At 33.3% G+C, this 19,887-nt stretch overlaps 1 protein-coding gene across 8 annotated transcripts in view; it reads left to right on the top strand.

Annotated features, from left to right (window-relative positions):
• FAM214A (family with sequence similarity 214 member A) overlaps window positions 1-19,887 on the top strand; it is a 117,276-nt gene that overhangs the window by 75,115 nt on the left and 22,274 nt on the right. For all 8 annotated transcript variants that reach the window (XM_031955223.1, XM_031955224.1, XM_012545563.3 and 5 more), the window contains 5 exons: window positions 9,803-9,987; window positions 11,251-11,453; window positions 12,841-12,966; window positions 15,786-17,637; window positions 19,216-19,332. In XM_031955223.1, the coding sequence (XP_031811083.1) occupies window positions 9,803-9,987; window positions 11,251-11,453; window positions 12,841-12,966; window positions 15,786-17,637; window positions 19,216-19,332 (2,483 nt within the window). The remainder of the gene's footprint in view (window positions 1-9,802; window positions 9,988-11,250; window positions 11,454-12,840; window positions 12,967-15,785; window positions 17,638-19,215; window positions 19,333-19,887) is intronic.

Raw genomic sequence — 19,887 nt, 5'->3', positions numbered from 1 at the left:
GATTAGCTTTCTATGGTTCTCTGAACTTGCTGTTGCACTTAGTTGAAATAAGGAATATAACCAGGTCTTAATCACAATTTGTGAACAAAGATTTACTTTAATAAAACTAGGCTTAGCATCTAATAACTTTAAATGGGTGAGGTAATTGATTGACTTAATTAACCTCCCCATCCTTAAAACTATATTTTGCAGTTTGCTAAATTCCTCTTAGCAATCTTTGAAATAGGTGTCTTATTAGGAAAATTAAAGGATGACATTGGATACTTTTTCAATTTGTGTTGTAGTTCCCTTCTAGGAATATCATTTGAATTATGGACAAGGATAGAAAAAAACAATGAATTACAGGGGGATTAGTACTGGTCCTATGATTATGCCTAAAGAAGCAACTTCCCTTCTCCTTGTGCAGTTGGTACCTTCTCTGCAACTTAAAGTCTTTGAGATATAATATGAGATAATAATTGTAAAGCACTGTAGCACAGTGCATGGCATATATTATAAGTTCTATAAATTTTAGCTATTATTATTATTATTATTTGCTCAGAGAGTTTAAGCAGCTTGCCCAAGATCACATAGTTGATATTTGCCAGAGGTCTTGAACTCAGATATTCTAACTTTAAGACTCAGGCTGATTATTCAGTATGTCTCACATATACTAAGTATTTAACAAATGATCAACATTTAGCAACTTCAGAGTTAAATGTTGATTAGTAAAAAATCATCAAAAAGAATCTAAAATACACTCAGAAATGCTCACGTAAATTGGCAAAAATCAAAGAGCAAAGTCTAGTTCACTTTTAGGGTTTGTTGATGACGTAGAGATACTGATATATCACACTGACCCACCTTAAAATTCTTGTCCTAATTATGTGATTGGGAAACTTGAGGCCCATCTTTTCAACAACATTCTCAACAGCCAAAATCTGGCTAGTTATCTTAATTGTCTGTTATTTTTATTCTTTTTAATGAAGGGAATTAAAAGGCACTTCCTAAAATCTTTTTCGGAAACATAAGTAAGATTTTTCTGATATTGTCACAGTTATTCATTATGCCCTTTTTGGTGATTTTATAAGTATTTAGTGTCTTTGTATTTTGCTTTGTTGTTGTTTTGCATTGTTTCATTAAATTATGCAAACACAACAAAGATACATTTCATGACCTTTGGGAGAATACACTCAACAGAAAAATTTAAATTCTTAGGAAGAAATTGCCCTTGTTCAGCTCTGACATGATTGCCTCTTGTATACTTTGTGATTACACAATTAGTAAATTTACCTATCAAAAAAGCAAATATTGTATTAATGTGAAGGAAGGTTCCAGTTGCCTAACCAATTTCAGAAGGAAAATTCCAACAAGAACACTTTTCGGGATTTTCCTTTTTTACTTACTTGACAAATTTTTTTAAAAATTTAACTTTTCATTAATAGTTTTAGCTTGGGTATTGTTTTCAGATTATCAGCTCTATTTTTCATTTAATGTTAATTTGTTTTTAAATTTATTAATATATTTTATTTATATCATTTTTATTTTTTAATTTATCCCTTCTTTCCATCAAACTTTCCCTTAAAAAAAAAAAAGGAAATGGGGGGAGAAAGTAGCTGAGCATTAGTAGTGATAGTATATTCAATGTCTCCCACAAATAATCCTCTTCTCTTCCCTCTTCTCCTCACTGCTCTCTCCACCCCCATGAGAGGTACGTTTTCTCACCAGTTTTTTAGGGACAAGCTTTACTTCAGAAAATATGACGATAATTATAGTTATCTGTTTTTGCTATTATTCCTTTTAGTTTTTGTTGCAGAATCAATTAAAGAGCTAAAAAGGATCTCAGATTACAATCAAAATACAATCCCCACATTTTATAGATGTGGAAACCCAGACCCAGAGAGTTTTAGTGCTTACACTGTCAGTTATATTGACTTATGGTTATACTTACTGACCAGAGCTGTACTAGAACCCAGGTTTCCTGAACTTCTCCCTAATGCTTTTTCTACTATATTACTACACAATTTCTGAAAGTCTTATCTTTTCAAATTCTAAGACCAAAACAGTTATGATCCAGGCTCTTAACTAAGTCCATAATATACCCTGAATGTAAATATATAATTGGTGCAAGCAGTTCCTAAGGATATATAGTCCATTTATAAACTAATCTATCTATAAGATGGGCTAACCATCATGCGCCATCTTGGCACAAGTCCTTTGTTTTTGCTGCTGCTTTTGGATTTTCTGAAGCTGGGTCCACTGAAGAGGGAGATAAAGAACTAAGTTCTTTCTCATCATTGGAATAATAAAGAGATTTAAGTGGACAGGGAAGATAAGAAGGAAGAAATCTTTCATTGGGAGATGAGAGGTTTTCTAGAGGCCTTGGGGTATGGGCTAATTGTACTTCTGGTATTTTAGTTTGTATGGTCCCATAGAAATTAAATTTTAATACAAATCATTTTATTTTGGCTTTATAATGGGATAGATTAACTTTTGTGGGCCATCTTGACCTAATTACCATTTATAGCACTCTTTATGTAGAAAAATTGTCAGGTTCATTGTAAATAGGTGTACTCTTTATAAGGTTGAGAAGGAGGGCATGTACAAAAGGCCTCTCTGGTATGAGTTAGTTTTATTTAAAAAATGGAGGCCTAGGGGAAAGTTTTCAGTGGTATGGACTTTTCTTGGTTTTCTTTTTCTCTCTGTCTCTTCCCTATTTCTCTGCCCACTCTTTTTCCTCCTATCATTTTTATTGGAATTATCCTTCCTTGTGTTTCCTTTCTTATTTTTCCTACCATATTGTCCTTTTGTCTTTCGCTATTTTATTCTTCTTCATATTCTTCTCTTAGTTTCACATATCTGTTTTTCTAAACATTTTTAAAAGACTGCCTCTAATACAGTGGTTGAATTGTTCTGGCACTAAGAATGTTGGTGGTACTTGAGTGACTTTAGCCTTCCAGTATCAGGAAATTATGTTTGGTCTGAAAAGGATGTGTAGATTTTTAAAGCAACCAATTAAAATTCTTAGCCTTCATTTCAAGTTGTCAGGGATGAAAAGCTTGGTATTGCAGAATCTTGTAGAGTTTAAAAACTCTACTTTAGATTAGTGTTCATTCTTTAGTAACCTAAAAGAATCATAAGTTGTCTGTAGTAGTCTAATGAATATATTTTACCTCATAAAATCCAAGTTTTATTTAACTAGTGGCACAAAAAATAAAATGTATATTTTGTTTTCTTTTTCTGTTAACCCTTATTGCACACTTTAATTACATACATACAGTATGTATTGTGTATCATATCCCCTTATTCTAATTAAACTGTAAATCCCATGAGGACTGTTTTTCATTTTTGTATTTACTGTGACTTGCATATAATAAGTTCTTAATATAAGTTTGTTGAATTAAGTGTATGTTTTAACATTCGTGGTAGAATGCCTTGTTAAAATTTCTTGCCCTTTTCTCTATATGTACTGTTTTTAGAATTTAGAAATTGGGGAATTTTTAATTTTGTGTTTATTTTGTTTACTGTTTACATAATAAATGAGAAGTTTCTGTGTTTCTCACAGACTCTATGATGTTGCTTTGGAAATTAAAAAGAGACTCTTTTTAAACCAGTACTATTACTATCAGGACATTCAGTAAAATTCACCATATTTCATATTAGTAATTAAATATGCATTGTTGATTAGAGAGAGGCTTAAATATATAAAGAGAAATTTCTCTTTTAATTTTCTAAAGATATATAATCTAGGTTTCTTTCCATCTTTTCTCAAGATTAATTTCATGCTCTCCTCTATAATGAATATAATGGAAAAGTTTTACAAATAGGAAAAACTACTATTCCCTTCCCCATTCCCACTTGGAGGAAAAAGGGATGAAGACAAAGAAACTGAGTCAGGCCTCAGGAATAGGGTATATTCTGCCAGGAAAAATAAAAATGCCAGAAGCAATTACCCAGCAGTTTTATTATTTCCTCTATACTTGTTGTCAGCCAGTAAAAAATTATTAAATTCTTACTGTGTTCTAGGCACTGTGCTCAAACTTAGTTAACTTTTGGAAATGCTCAAAAATAACAATTACCTCTGAAGGATCAATTGTCTCTGAAATTCTCTCAGCCTTGTGGTCCTGAGCAACTGATTGAAGACCCTTGTGGCAATATAGTTAGATTTCTTTTTTTAAGTGTGTACGTACTTTTGCACAAATTATGTAATGTTGCTCTCTTAATGTGACATCTCTTGAGATTGTTTTCATTTGACCCTTCTCTAAGGGAGACTTTGAATTCTGTCAGGAGAAGAATCAGGAGATTTAGGGGAAATAACATTAGTATTCTAACTAAACTCCTCATCACTAGTCATTAATAGGGAAAGGGAATCCCAAAGCATTATCTCCAAGGTTTGATTCCCTTCTCACCAGATATTAGTTCCATAATGGAGTCAATTAACAAAGAAACCTGTTTATCCAAGTAGAGAAGGTATACATATAAAAATAAACACCAGGCAGTGTAGAGTGATGGAGCTCTCCCAATAAAGTTTGAAGCAAACTATTTCAATTCAATGAAGAAAGAAATTCCCAAATCTCATCCAAGTAGAAAATTTCCTTAAGTCTCTAGTATACCAAGCTGTGAATAGGGGTATGGTAGAGACTACCAGTTCCTTTCAGATTAACTTCTTCCCAGAGTTAGCAGGCTGAAAAGAGATTGGCATTGAACAGTCATTCCTCTCAAAGCTGGAAGCTAAAAGAACCTTGGATCTCTCTATTTCCTCTTGTTAGCTCTTCCCCACTCCTTACTCAAGCATGGGTCATCGACCTCCATATTATTGAGAGAGTACTATACCAATAATTTTTAGATTACAAAAATAAGGCTGTCCTTGAGAAAAATTGTAAAACAGTTTGTCCCAATTCTAGGCATTTTCACTGGTTGTCCTCATTACCTGGAATGCTCTCTCCCCCTCATACTCTAATAATCTCCATCTCCTTGTTTCCCTTTAAGCCCTCAAATCTACAAAAATTTATTTCTGATCCTTAATTCTGTGCCTTCTTTTTGTTAATTATCTCTTAAGTTCTTATATATAACTTGTTTGTAAATAGTTGTTTACATATCGTCTCTTCCAATGCCTTCAGTTTGTTCCACTCCGTTGCTACCTGAGGCCTTCCACTATAATATCTTACACTCTAGACTTTTCCTTCCCATAAATAGAAAAAAAATCTGTCACTAGTCCCTTGGGAAACAAATAAGATGATCTGGTATCCCCATCTCTTTGAGGACTTGCCACATTATGTTGTGAACATAGTCAAATGCTTTAGTCAATGAAACAGAAATAGTTGTTTTCTAGAACTTCCTTGCTTTCTCCATAATGTAGCAATTTGCTCTCTAGTTTCTCTGCCTCTTTGAAAGCCAGCTTGCACTTCTAGTAATTTTATATATTACTGAATATATTGCTGAACCCTAGCTTTCAGAATCTTAAGCATATCCTTGTTGTTTTATGAAATGAATATAAATTGTTAAGTAATTTGAACATCCTTTGGCATTACCCTTCATTGAGATATAAACTGATCTTTTCTAATCCAGGAATCACTGTTGAGTTTTTCAAATTGACTATAATATTGAGCATAGCACTTTAACGGGATCATCATTTAGGGTTTTAAATAGCTCCACCGTGATTCTGTCCCCTTATTGTAGAAAGGTTCTCCAAAGCCTACTTGCCTTCATTTTCTAGGAAATGTGGCTCTAGGTCTTCCATATATTCTTTCCACCTCTTCTTAATCTCTTCTACTTATGTTAAATTCCCTATCGTTTTTGTCTATCATGTTCATTATTGTATTATGTTCCCTTGATAGCATCATTTTTAAAGAAATTTTTTTTTTTGTTTTTCCCATTCAATTATTTTCCTTTAGTTTTTTGGTTTTGTTTTGTTTTTTTTGCTCATTTAAGAAAACCTCCTATTTCCGTGGTTATTCTCTGGAATTCTGCATTCATTTGAATATATTATTCCCTTTCTCTTTTATGTTTTGCTTTCCTCCTTCCCTTGGGTACTCGTAAAAAAAACTTTTACCAGTTTTCTTGCTCATCTTTTTCTTCATTTTTCAAACATTTTTGTTGCTGCCTCCTATTCAATATTGCTTCCTGTCCATAGTTCTTCAGTTATCAAATCTAATCCCTAATTCCTATTCTTTATTTCCACTTCATCCTTATAAGGAATATTATTTAGGTCATACAACCTGTATGATCTAATGTTTTTTCCTATTTTCTTTAATGTAAGTCTGAATTTTGCAGTAAGAAATTCATGATCTGAACCTCAGTCAGCACTCGTTTTAATTGATTTTTAAGAACTTCTCTACATTTGGTTGTAAAGTACATCATCAATCTGATTTCAATATTGACCATCTGGTGATGTCCACATGTGGAGTACTTTTTGGGTTGTTGAAAAAGAGTGCTGTGACCAACCCAGTGACAAAACTCTAGTAGTCTCTTCCCTGCTTTATTTTGTACTTCAAGGCCAGATTTGTTTGTTATTCAATTATCTTTTGATCTTCAACTTTAACATTCTAATCCCCTATGATAATGGGACACCTTTTTATGGTATTATTTCTAGAAGATTTTGTAGATCATCTTAGAATTGAACAATTTTGACCTCTTTGTATCAGTGTTTAGAGTGTAGACTTGTATTATTGTGATGTTGAACAGTTTGCCTTGGATTTGAACAGCTATCATTATGTCTTTTTTTTTTTTTTTTTTTTAGATTATATCCTAAGGCATTTCTCATCCTTTTATTGACTATTGGAGCTGCTTTGTTTCTTTTAGGGGATTCTTGCCCAAAGTAGTATATGTAATGATCTCCTGAATTAAATTCACATCCATTTAAGTTCAGTGACAACCCAAGATGTTGATGTTTACTTTCTATCTTCTCTTTGACCATATCTAGATGGCCTTGATCTTATATTACAGGTTTCTATGCAATATTGATCTTTTTTTTTTGGGGGGGGGGGGCAAGGCAATTCGGGTTAAGTGACTTGACCAGGGTCATATAGCTAGTATGTTAAGTATTAGGTGTCTGAGGCTGGATTTGCAATCAGGTCCTCCCAACTTTGGGGCTAGTAGTCTATCTACTATGCCACCTAGCTGCTCCTTCAATATTGATCTTTATAACAGCAGATTGTCTTTTTGTCACCAGACACATCCACAACTGAGCTTCCTTTTAGCTCTGACCCAGCTGTTTCAGACTTTGCTACTTGTAGTTGTTCATCATTCTGACCCAGTAATATATTGGACACCTTCCAACCTGAAGGGCTCATTTTCAGATGGCCTATTTTTTAAAAATCATTTTAATACTGTCCATGGGGTTTTCTTGGCAAAAATCCTGGAATAGTTTGCCATTTCTTTCTTCAGTAGGGATCACCTTTTGTCTGAACTTTCCACTATGATCTGTCTTAGATAACCCTGCACATTGAGCTATGTAAGTCCTTTTGCCCCAACAAGACAGTGATTCAGGAGGAGTAATTAATATTATTATATATAGTTAATATTCTTTCTTCATTTCCTCACTACTCCTTAAATCCCTGCAATCTTTTTAGTTCAAGCAGTAGGAGCTTGTATTGGAAGGGATATATTGCACTTTAGGTTGAGATTCTGGTTCCAAATTGTCATATGACCTTGGGAAGGTCACTTTATTTCTCTAAACCATGGTTTCTTTGTAAGATTAGGGAGTGAAGTGGAGCGTAATTGAACTATATGGCTTCTGTGTTTGCTTCCAGGTATAAAATTGTATAGTCCTATTCAACCAATTATCAAATCTTCTCAATTCTCTGAATTTCCTCTTGCTCCAATCATCCTGAATATTACCATTACATTAATCTCTATAAAATACGACTTTAATCAAATCATTCCTTGCCCATCAATCTTATGTAATTTTCCATTGTCCAATCTCTTGAGCCTTGAAAGGCATTGAAAGCTCACAATCTAGCGACCCCCCCCTCCCGCCCCCCAGTCTTAACCTCTCAGACTCCTGTGCCTAAGTAGTTGGTCTTTAGGGTCAGGTTTTACTCACTTTCTTCCAAACATATCATGTATATTCCTGCCTCTGTGTCTCTACTTTATCTTTTCCTTCTCCTATCTGCCTTATTTCTGCCTATTATCCCAAGATCTGGCTGTAGTTTCTTTTGCTTCATATTCCCAACCCAGTCCATGGTATTCTTTAGACTTTTAGAACATGAGTTTGGCACTTGTTTTTATAATGCTTTATGGAGTTTAATAGGAGTGTATATTTAAAACAATAGAGAGACCTTAGAGAGGTTCTCTATTCCAACTCCTTCCTTTTACATAAAAGGAAACTATGATTCAGAGGTTAAGTAGAGAGGAACAGAGGCTGGATTTAAATACAGGCCCACCTAACTACAGATCTAGTATTCTTTTCACTATCATCTCTTTTGGGGACTTTTTTATGCACAAATATAGCTTCAACTTGATAATAATTTACTTATGGGCAGAGATATCTTATTTTATACTTATTTTACTTCTAATAATACAATAGCCTATATCATTCTAACTTAGTACACTATAACTATAATTATTTTTTTTCAAACCAAAAATCAAGACAACATGAATTGGTTAGCTTTGCCTTGCTGCCACAATTACATAGGCATTTCTGTTAGCAAACACAGCACGATTCTCCTGGGCTTTATAAAAGAAATGTAACAATGTTATGCTGGCTAAACAGTGTCTCCTCTCCCTGAACTACATAGATCTGCATTATATATCATATTATAGATGATATTGTATGTGCATTTTCATGAGTTTATATCTTTTTCTGACGCTACTCTCTCCTGTTTCTCATCTGAAGGCTCCTTCTCAGCCTCCTTTCTTGGTTCTTCATCCAAGTCAAGTCACTAACTAGGTGTTCATCCAAACTCTATCCTAGGCCCTAGAACCTCTTTTTTTCCCTTTTTTATACTATCTCTTTTGATGATCTAGTCCTCTCCTGTGAATTCAGTTATCAGTTCTGTGCATATGATTTTTCCATTTTACAAATTTAGCTCTAATGGTCTATTATTATCATCAGTTCCCCAGAAGGCTTTCTTTGTCTTCCCCCCAACCTCCACATAGTGCCTTCCATCTGGAATTTCCTCCCCATTATACTATATGTATCGTGAATGTTCATAATTATTTGCACGCTACCTCCCCATATTAGAATGTGAAGAGGATAAAATGTCCTTAAATGCAAGGACCATCTCTCCCCTCTACCCCCCTTTTAATATCCCTAACACTCACCACAGCTGATATTTGATGTATAGCAAGCACTTAATAAGTGTTTGTTGATTTAATCAAAAGATATTATATCTTTTTCAGCTTAAGAATATTTTTATTATTGTATCAGTTGACTTGTTACCACTTTAATTCTTTTGAAAATGTGCCTTCTGTACCTTAAAAATCTTATTTGCCAAAATTTTGGCATTTCTTGCATAACTTTGATTGTTTATGGGGATAAAAGAAAAAATATTTTAAGTTGGTAGTGAGAAAATTTGTGACATATGTAACATGTTCATAGTAAGTAAATAAATAAAATGGTTTTTGGTTGTGTTTTTTTTTTTTGTTTTTTTTTTGATTGAGGCACACAAAGAATAACTTAACTTCTATAGGATAACACATTAAATCATTTATAGAATTGGAACTTAGATATCATGTTTTCTTTACTTTCTTATGCTGAAAATAAGTAATGCTATAGATATTGAAATGTTTTACATATTATTAAAAGCACTTTAAAGAGTGATACCCAAAAGATGAATTTTTTTCAAAAGATATATTGATAGAAAACTTTTTTTCCCAACAGATACTCTAGATGAATACTTTGAATATGATGCAGAGGAATTCTTGGTCTCTCTGGCCTTGTTAATTACAGAAGGCCGAACACCTGAATGTTCTGTAAAAGGTCGAACTGAAAGCTTTCATTGCCCTCCAACTCAGTCAAGTTATCCAGTAACAGCAAAACATGAATGCAGTGATAAACTGGCCCAGGTATGACTATATAAATATGTTATTACCTTGGTTTTATACTGGTCACTATTTTTCTTAGATCCTTTTAAAGATCTCTTATTACATTATTGTCTCTAATATTGTATCATGCTATATATATTGACCTTTTAAACTTTAAAAAATATATATATTTTGGGACACTATTGCCAATTTTGACTCCTTTTCTCTCAATCTTGAATAACTATGCTGACTGGCTGGGTCCTTGATCATACCTCGGACCACCTGGCTTAGTTCTCCATTATTAAGTACAGAGCCAGTACAAATAGTCTCTTCATCCAGCTTTCTGTTCTCTGTAAGGAAAAAGATTTCTCAAAAGTTGTCTTTCTGAATGACAAGAGGAGAATTTAGCTTACATAGTAGAGAGATATATGCTACAATCTGAGTATTTAAGCTAAAAATATGTTCATTTTTATTGCAGATTTACTTTTACAATAATACGTTATCTATTCTATTTTACAAAGTAAAGAATTATCTGTCAAGATAATATATTACTTATCTGTCATAGACTCAAACTCTTCTTGCTATAGTATTGTTAAAGTATAATAAAATGTTGTACAATTGATTGCATAAAAGATGAGGATAAAATTAGTATGGGCAAATAGCTTGCTTAGTATGTATGTTTAAAGTCCATTTCCCAGTGTTTAAATAGAAGGGAATAATCTAATGAATTCCTCTACAAAGAAGGGCAGCACCTTTTTTATAGTAACAAGACTTGGCCAGAGTAGCCATTATGAATCAGAGGCAGGGCTTGAACCCAAGACTTCCTGGCTCCAAGCTCAGATTTTTAGCCACTTAATCATATTGCTTTCCCCAATATTTGGTTCATTTAAATGTAATCTTAAATATTCCAGGTTTGGGTGAAGCATGTGATACTTTAAATAGCATTTTCCATCTTTAATAATTATTTGAATAAGCTATTCTAGCCAGAGTTCTCATTGAGGTACTATGAAGAAAACTTGTACTTTTTATGTGAAAGGAAAGTAACCTTCCCTTCCTAAGATTTTCACCTAGTGGCTTAACATAATAGAAATTTACTTTGTTCTGTGAAAATACTGCAGTTGTAATTCCTGCTCCAGACTAATTGTTTTGGGGCAGTTGGAATCCAATTTCATTGTTATATCAGGAAATATAAATATTGCAGTTATCCAGTGGTGTAGTTTAATCATCTTTCACATATAACATCTTGTTTTTTAAAATATTTTGCTTATTTATTATTATTTTATTTAATTGTGTCATTTAATTAAGTGTCGTCAAGCCAGACGAACCAGGTCTGAGGTTATGTTGCTTTGGAAAAACAATCTTCCAGTCATGGTAGAAGTGATGCTACTTCCAGACTGCTGCTATAGTGATGATGGGCCTAACACAGAGGGAAATGATTTAAATGATCCTGCAATTAAACAAGATGCATTATTATTAGAAAGGTGGATATTGGAACCCGTTCCTCGACAGTAAGTTGTTGAATTTTATTTTCTTTGTTTTGACTTCATTTATTTGTTCTTGGTTCAGAAATTAAAAAGTAAAATATATATGTATGATATCTACATTTCTTGCCATTAAGTGATAATTTTTTTGCAAAATACTCCTATTTGCATTGTTGCAAAATACCAATTTTAATTATAATTTTATTTTATATTATAGTTGCAAAGAAGTATTATCTGTGATTTTAAATTCAAACTCATAGACTAAGGAAAATCATTGAATTTTATTTCTAAAACTTTAGGCTTTTTTGAACTTAAATATTATGTATGTGTATAAAAATTACCATTATATTCCATATAAAACAATTAGAGGGGTAGAATTTAAATTGCTTTTAAATAGAACTAAATTCTAAGTTTTCCATTAGTTTTTTTTAGGTCTCATTGATAGTGTATCATGTCTTTTTATGTTTATAATTATGTAGTGTATGTAGCATCCTTTCCAGAAAGATTTTCAGTATATTTATGTAGTTTGATAATTTATTAGTGTCTCCCCACCCACACATTTAAAACTCCACAAACATTTATAAAGTACCTGTTGTGTGCAAGCCATTATACTAGATGTGTACCATGCAAAGACAAACAAATTCAACAGCTCCCACTTTCAAATAACTTCAAAATCTACCCGGGGGGAGGGGGGGGGTGTGATGGGGGGGAGGTGAGGGGAAAAGGAGGGAGAGGATACAATGTAGCTCGGAAATAAATGCAAAGTATCTGCAAAGTTCTATAACCTGAGAAATAGCATTTAACAAACTGGGAATCGGGAAAAGCCTTTTCTAAGAAAGGGCATCTGGGCTGTGTTTTGAAGGAGAATCTAGGGGAGCCATTCCATCCATATTTAAAGGCCTGGAAACAAGAGGCAAAAGATTGTATTAGCTTGCCGTTAGTAGACTAGTTTGACTATAATGGAGAATGCATGCTGGGCATTGGGGAGTGATATGGAATAAGAGTGTAAGAGCCATATTTTGGAAGTTCTTACATTCCAGACTGATATTTGTGTTTTATCCTAGAAGATGATAGAAACCTCTAGAATAGAGATTAAGAGTAATAACATAATCAGTTCAATATTTAAGTAATATCAATTTGGTAGTTCTGTAGAGGATGGATAAAAGAGGAAAGAGTGGTACAGATGATGAGGCTGTGGCAGAATTGACAGGATCTGAGCTAGGGTAGGAACTTTGAGTGGAGAGAAGGGGATGAATATGAGAGATATTATCAAGGTAAAATTGATAAGATTATATCCATTGTTCTAAAATAATTATTTGCAGAAATTTGATTCACTTGATATCCTACATTTCTGAAATTCGGCATTTTGCTGTGTGATGATTTCAAAGATGTGATTATTTTTTTCTTTACTTAGAAATGGAGATCGATTTATTGAAGAGAAGACCCTTCTATTGGCTGTGCGTTCTTATGTCTTTTTTTCTCAGTTAAGTGCTTGGCTGAGTGTTTCCCATGGTGCTATTCCACGAAATATTCTTTACAGGTAAGTCAGAGGTAGAAATAGACAATATCTATTTAGTTCCACTGGTTTCTTACTGAATAACATGTTAATTTTTTATTTTTAAGTTTCCTTCTATTCTAAAAGATTAGGAAATTTTACCAATTTATATGGTCTCTCTCCTTCAAAAGATGAGTTAGACACATTAATAAATATTTATTTATTTGCAAACAAAATTCAGTATGAACAGTTTGGAGAGTTTCCAAGTGCAATCTTATTTTATAAGCTGCTGAAGAAACATTTAATTGACACATTAGATAATTAACTTGAAACTTTGAAAATTTTGGTCTCTGTAGATCTGAGTCCAAATATTGTTATTGTTGAGGCATTTCAATCCTGTCTGATTCTTTGTAACCCAATTTGGGGTTTTCTTGGTTTGCCCATTTCCTTCTCCAGGTCATTTACAGGTGAGGAAACTGAAGCAAATAAGATTAAGTGATTTGTCTAGGGTCACACAGCTAAGAAATGTTTGAGGCTAGATTTGAACCCAGGAAGTGGATTCTTTCTGATTTCAGGACCAGCCCTCTATACATTGTGCCAACGAGCTGACCCAAGTCCAGTTATACTTAGTAGTAAATAAAATATTTTTAATTGTTCTCATAAATCTTTCCCTATCCCTGATACTCACTAACCATCCAGTTTTTTATATTGTTTTGATCAGAATGACATGCTTTGCATCTCTAAAATTAACAATAAATGTTTATTTACTAGCTATTTGGCATTAGATATGTCAAATTACTCATCCATATTTTTATTTTTAGTTTTCATTCTTGTAAAATGAGTGGAATTTAGTAATTTTCAGTTTTCCTTCTTAATTCTAACAGTCTGTGAGTATGAATTAAACACTAGGTAGATAATAAAGATTAGGTAAGAGATATTCATTGTCCTAATGAGGCTTACAGTCTTATAGGAATGTATAACATAAATACCTAATTGACTGTAGTATGTGATAAGTTGATAAGTAGAGATATAAGCAATATTGTGTGATTTGGGCTAAGATTTACCAAATTGAAAGGTGGAAGTAGAACAAGAATTGGATTTGGAATATGAGGAAAATAGTGTAAAGATAATACCAGGGTTTTGAACTTGGAAAACTTAAGGAATAAGTATTACCACTGAAAGAAATAATGAATTCAGGAAGATGTCAGTCTGGGTTGGATCAAAAAAGTCACCTTTTAAAGTTATAATTGAAACTGTGGGAATGACATCTAAAAACACAGATTGCGCAGTTCTTAATTTGGGGTCTGTACTTTATTTTACATTTTGGTGGCCATATTTCAATAATTTGTTTTTCTTTGTAAAGGTACATATTTTATGCATTTAAAAACATACATTCTGAGAAGATGTTCATAGACTTCACTAGCCTTCCAAAGAGGTCCTTGACACCAAAAATTAAGAGCCCCTGTCTAAAATTAGCATGTGCACGTGTGCACGCGCACACACACACACATCTTAAATGGCTTAGAAAGTATGAGGCATTAATAATAAATACTTCAAATTTACACAAGAGCTTTCATGTTCGCAAAGCATTATACAAGTAGAATCTCATTTACTTTTCACAGTTACTGGGAGGTAGGTGCCTTATTATCTTTTTTTTACAGATGAGAAAATTGAGGCAAATAAAAAGTAAGTTATTTGCCAGGGGCCACACAGCTAGGAAATGTCTGAGGCAGCGCCCGAACGCAAATCTTCCAAGGATGTCACGCTGTCTCCTGCAGCCAGGTGGTGAGACGGCTACGTAGAAAGATTACTGGCTCTAGAGTGAGAAGGACATGTATTCAAATTCTGACTCTACCTCTTACTACCTGTGTGATTTTTACCTCTTTGTGTCTCAGTTTTCTTACTGGTAAAATTAAGGTATGATAATAGGCTGAATAATCTCAGCAGCTCCTTCTAACTCCAAATTTATGATTCCACAAGCCTGTGCAAGAGAAAGAGAAGACAGTGAAGAAAGAGGAGCTCTAATAGAAGAAGCCAGAAAAAAATACGATATCTAGGATTGCAAGGGAAGTGATACATATCTAGAAAGAATGTTTGGTTAAACATGTCAGATGTTGTAGGTAGGTCAAAGAAAATGAGAATGGAGAAAAGAATATTGGATTTGACAATTTTGGCATTAGCTGTGATTTGTGTGTGTGTGTGTGAGAAAAAGTGAAAGGAGTAGAAATCATATTGTAGGGTATTGAGACCAACAGGTTGTAAGGCAATATGCTTATCAGGTATAAGTTTATGTTTTAAGTAATTTGGTGATTCAAAAGAAGAGAAATAAAGTTAGAAAAAAATGAGAAGAATTTTGAAACATTCAAGAATATTTATAATATAGTGGGAAAGAATAATGGAAAGAGGTAGATTAAAGGAATTTTAGGAATGAAAAAAAATTGTTAGCTAGAGGAAGGGCAGTGAAAAAAAATGAAGTTGAAATATTTTTAATTGTTGAGGGACTTCGTTTTGGCAAAAAATAGAGGCATTTCTTCTTTGAAAAACGGTGGATAAGCAGGTGAGAACAGATGTTAAAACTAGGAAGTTTTAAGAAGTAGAGGAGGGAAATTATGGGATATTTAAGTTGAATCACCTAGATTTCATTGAAGTAGAAGCTAGCTTCTCTTTGTAGACCAAATTGTTAGCAGTAGTGGGAAGGGTTTGCTCAATAGACGGAAAATAGTCAATAGTGGAAGTCATAGAATTAAATGACTCCAAAATATGTTTCTCTGATAATTGATAGTATATTGATATAATATAGATAACTGGAAATATATAATTTTTATGGATACTAATTTTAAAATTTATTATCTATCTTGTTTCAGAATCAGTGCTGCTGATGTTGATCTACAGTGGAATTTTTCCCAGACTCCCACTGAGCATGTATTTCCTGTTCCCAATGTTTCTCACAATGTGGCCTTGAAAGTCAGTGTTCAGTCTTTGCCTAGACAATCTAGTTATCCAGTCTTGACCTGTAGTATTCACACTAACATTGACTTTTATGAAAAAAGAATTCAAGAACATGAACTGAAAACCCATCAACGTTATAATTCCAAGGAAGTAGAACAGTGCAATATGCGCAGTTCACATCTGTGTAGCAAACAAACTTGGACTTTAGTACCTGAAGCTTTGTTACGTGCAAAAAAATCCATAACTCCAGAATTTAATACAACTATCAAAAATATCAAATCTTGTTCAGGTGTTGGTCATGATTCTGACCGTGGGACATCTCAATCAAGTGTGCAGAACTTTAATGCTACAGGAGATGCAAAATCATTTGAAACATCAGTGAAAACTTTAAAATCTTTGTCCTGGGGTGATCCCAATGTTTCTAGTAGCCATAGTTCTCGGCAGCCTACAGGAGAAACCAATCCTTTAATAGGCTCTTTAATTCAGGATCGACAAGAAGTCATTGCAAGGATTGCTCAGCATTTGATTGATTGTGATCCAACTTCTTCACGTGTTTCTGGGAGTACATTCAACATGCAAGGTTCTAGTTCACTTAACTCAAAAATTTTCCCGAATTCATATGAAAATGAAAATTTATTAAAGAAAAATAAGGAAAACAGCTCAGTTTCCTTTGTTAGCCCAGAATATACCTCCTCAGAAAACAATGGTGAAGGAAAAATAAGGTTAAAACCAGAAAACTCTCACTGTGATTCTTACGTTTCCAGTAATGTTTATTCTCATCAATCTATTGGTGAGACTAATCCTTTGATAGGTTCTCTACTCCAAGAACGCCAAGAAATTATTGCAAGGATTGCCCAGCACTTGATTCATTGTGACTCTTCTGCATCACATATCCCCAGGCATTCATTCAACATGAATGACTCCAATTCTGTTCATTTAAAAGTTTTTCGGAGTTCATATGAAGATAAAACTTTGTTAAAGAAAAGCAAGGAAAACTCCATTTCCTTCTCTAATAAAGATTTGTCCTTGTCCGGAGACAATAATGAAAGAAAAAGTATAATAATTACTGATAAATCTTTTAGTTCTTTTAAATGTAATGAATTAAAGGCACCTTTAAAAACTCAAACCAGAAGAAATGCACATCAGGAAAATCCTAGTGAAACTGTCCAAAGTACATTTCAACAAACACAAAATATACCTACAAATTTGTTGTCTTGTTTAAATATGTCATGTAGCAAAGAAATTAAATTAGAATCACCAAGTCAATCAGAAAACACACTTTCCAGATGTCAGTTTAAAGATCACAAAATTAGTAGAGGAGTTGATAAACAATATTTAAATTCTAGCAATTTTGATGAACAGATATGCAAAAATAAACATAAGGAAAGAACAGTAAAAAGTGAGACTAGCAATCCAGATTTTTTTCACAACCACCAATTAGATGATTCAAAGACACTTGACAGTTCAGTGAAATCTCTTGTGTTGTCAGCAGCTGATCATCTGCATAAACATGAGTTCAGGTGCCCAAACAAAGACCCTAAAACATCGAAGGCTTGTGAGCAAAATACTCAACTTGTTAGCATAGAAAACTGTCAGAAAAAGGACACTGAGACATTCAAATGTTGTAAAAGTAAATCAGATCAATTCAAAGCGGAACAGGATGAGAATGAGGACCCAGCAGATGAAGAATCTCAAAAATGTTTTCAGAGAAAAATTAGAGAAGACAGTTCCTCTAGGTGTGAACGACTGAAAAATACAGAGGTGCTGGTAGGTAATATTTTGAATTTCAATACCTTACTCTTAAATCTCATTTTTTTTGTTTAAAATATTGCACGATGGCATATAGTTATCCTCGGGAAAATCTAGATTCAAATCCTACCTCTGACATGTACCCGGTGATTTGGCATTGAACAAGTTCACTAGTCTCTCACTCCTGAACCACCAGAACAAGTGCTTAACTGTGTTGACAAGAGGTCCTCACTAAGAGATTTCTATTGTGATGAAATCACATGTCCTATTTTTAAAAATCCAAATATAAAAAAGTGTCATTTTAAATTTTCTTTCTACCCTATATGTAGAATTTAATAATAGTCATTAATAATGGTTTCATAAGTAATCTTTTTCCCTGGGAGAAATAGTTTATTTTGGATGAGCAGTAGAGATCAGGTCAGGGAATAAAGCTATGGTTAAAAAAAAATTCATTAAATTGATTTGTAAAAAAAAATTTTGAAAGATAATGTCATCTCTCAAAAGATGTAATATGCAGTTCTTTTCTGATCAGAATCTCAAAATGTTTTTATGGGTGGTCTGTAGGTTTAAAATGGCATAAAATAGATTTAACTTGCAAAATTATCAGGTGCTTTGTTTCAGGTAGCTCTATATGTTGACTTCTTGCTGCTGCTTATTTTACTATCATTAGGGCCCATTACCATTTAATAAATAAGATTAGCACTCAGAAAAGACACTCAAATTAACACTAAGCAGTTCTAGTACAGAGCTTCTTTATACTTGTGACCTCTTTTTGTGAGAAATTTTTACATGACTGAGTATATAGGTCATAAATAGGTATGCAAATCAAATTTACTGTTAATAAACTATACTTAAGCAATATCCACATTCAATTATGAAACTCCAGATGGAATTATAAACCACAATTTATAAGGAGCTGAGTTCTAGTAGAATTCTGCATGTTCATTTAGATGGGAGAGACAGACAAAACTATTGACTAAAAGTTCTCTGTGTTTCAGTCTTATATTCTTTCCTTCTTGATCTAGCATTATTATATATGTGTCAGAATTGATCTGTATTTAAAAATCACATTCAACTTAAATTTCCTTTCTTTCAGGAGTATTTACAGATCAAACCTTCATCTCCCCAAAAACTTAATATACTGCAGCAACAACAGAAAAACCCACTGTTTCTATACTGTCCTGAACCTAAGCTGAATGATGTTTAATTTTTTTTTAAGAGGACTCTGGTCCTCTTTTGTGGTGTTTCCTACATGTCCCCTTCCCCAAAAAATACTTTTTTGGGAAAAGAATCTGAACCTCTAAAATGTCTTTTTCAATATTTCTCTGTTCTCTGTAAGCTCCATCTTATACTGACTGAAAGAATGAACATTTTGCAAACCATAAAATGTTATATAAATGTCTAGTGGTAATAGTAATAAAAGAAGAAAATAGTTATAGTTGTATACTTTGGTGGTGGCTCTTTTATATAATATTTATGAAAATCTGTCTTTTTAAGGTCAAAATACCAGACCTCACCACAGCTAAACTGAGTCTTAAAAGTAAAGATTTTTGACAGTTATTGAGCTTTAATTAAAGCATTATTCTTTCCTTACAGAGAACTAAATCAGTGAAGCATTCAAGTGTTTGGCAGAAACATAATTTTCATTCATTAGATGGAACCTCAACCAAAGCCTTTCATCCTCAAACTGGATTGCCTCTTCTTTCAAGTCCTGTAAGTTCTCTAGTTTGTTATTCAGCATGTAGACCAAATAACTTTAAATTTATTCCTAGAAAATGAAAACATGCAAAGATAACTTTTCAACATTCATCATTGCCAAACCTTGTGTCCCAAAATTTTCTCCTTGCTTCTTCCCACATCCTCCCATAGACAAGAAGCAATCCAATATAGATTAAACATGTGCAATTCTTCTAAACATATTTACATATTCGTCATGCTATACAAGAAAAATCAGAACAAAGGAGAGGGAAAAAATGAGAAAAGGGGGGGAAAAAACCAAGCAAGTGAAACAACCTCCAAAAAAAAAGTGAAAATACTATACTTTGATCCATATTCAGTCTCCATAGTTCTCTCTCTGGATGTAGACTCTTTCCATCAAAGGTCTCTTGGAATTGGCATAAATGACCTCAATGTTGAAAAGAAGCTTAAGTCTTAGTACATACAAACATGTGCATGCTCATGTGCACACTAAGTCCTACACCATGATCCTTTTGCAGAGGAGATAGAAATTTGTGTTATGTATTATAGCAGGGTCATTGTGATTTGTTT

Source organism: Sarcophilus harrisii, chromosome 2 (genome assembly GCF_902635505.1).
Source record: "Sarcophilus harrisii chromosome 2, mSarHar1.11, whole genome shotgun sequence".
In the NCBI taxonomy this organism is placed as follows: Eukaryota; Metazoa; Chordata; class Mammalia; order Dasyuromorphia; family Dasyuridae; genus Sarcophilus; species Sarcophilus harrisii.
Note: the sequence above shows the minus strand (reverse complement) of the source record. Positions and strands in the feature narration are given on the sequence as shown.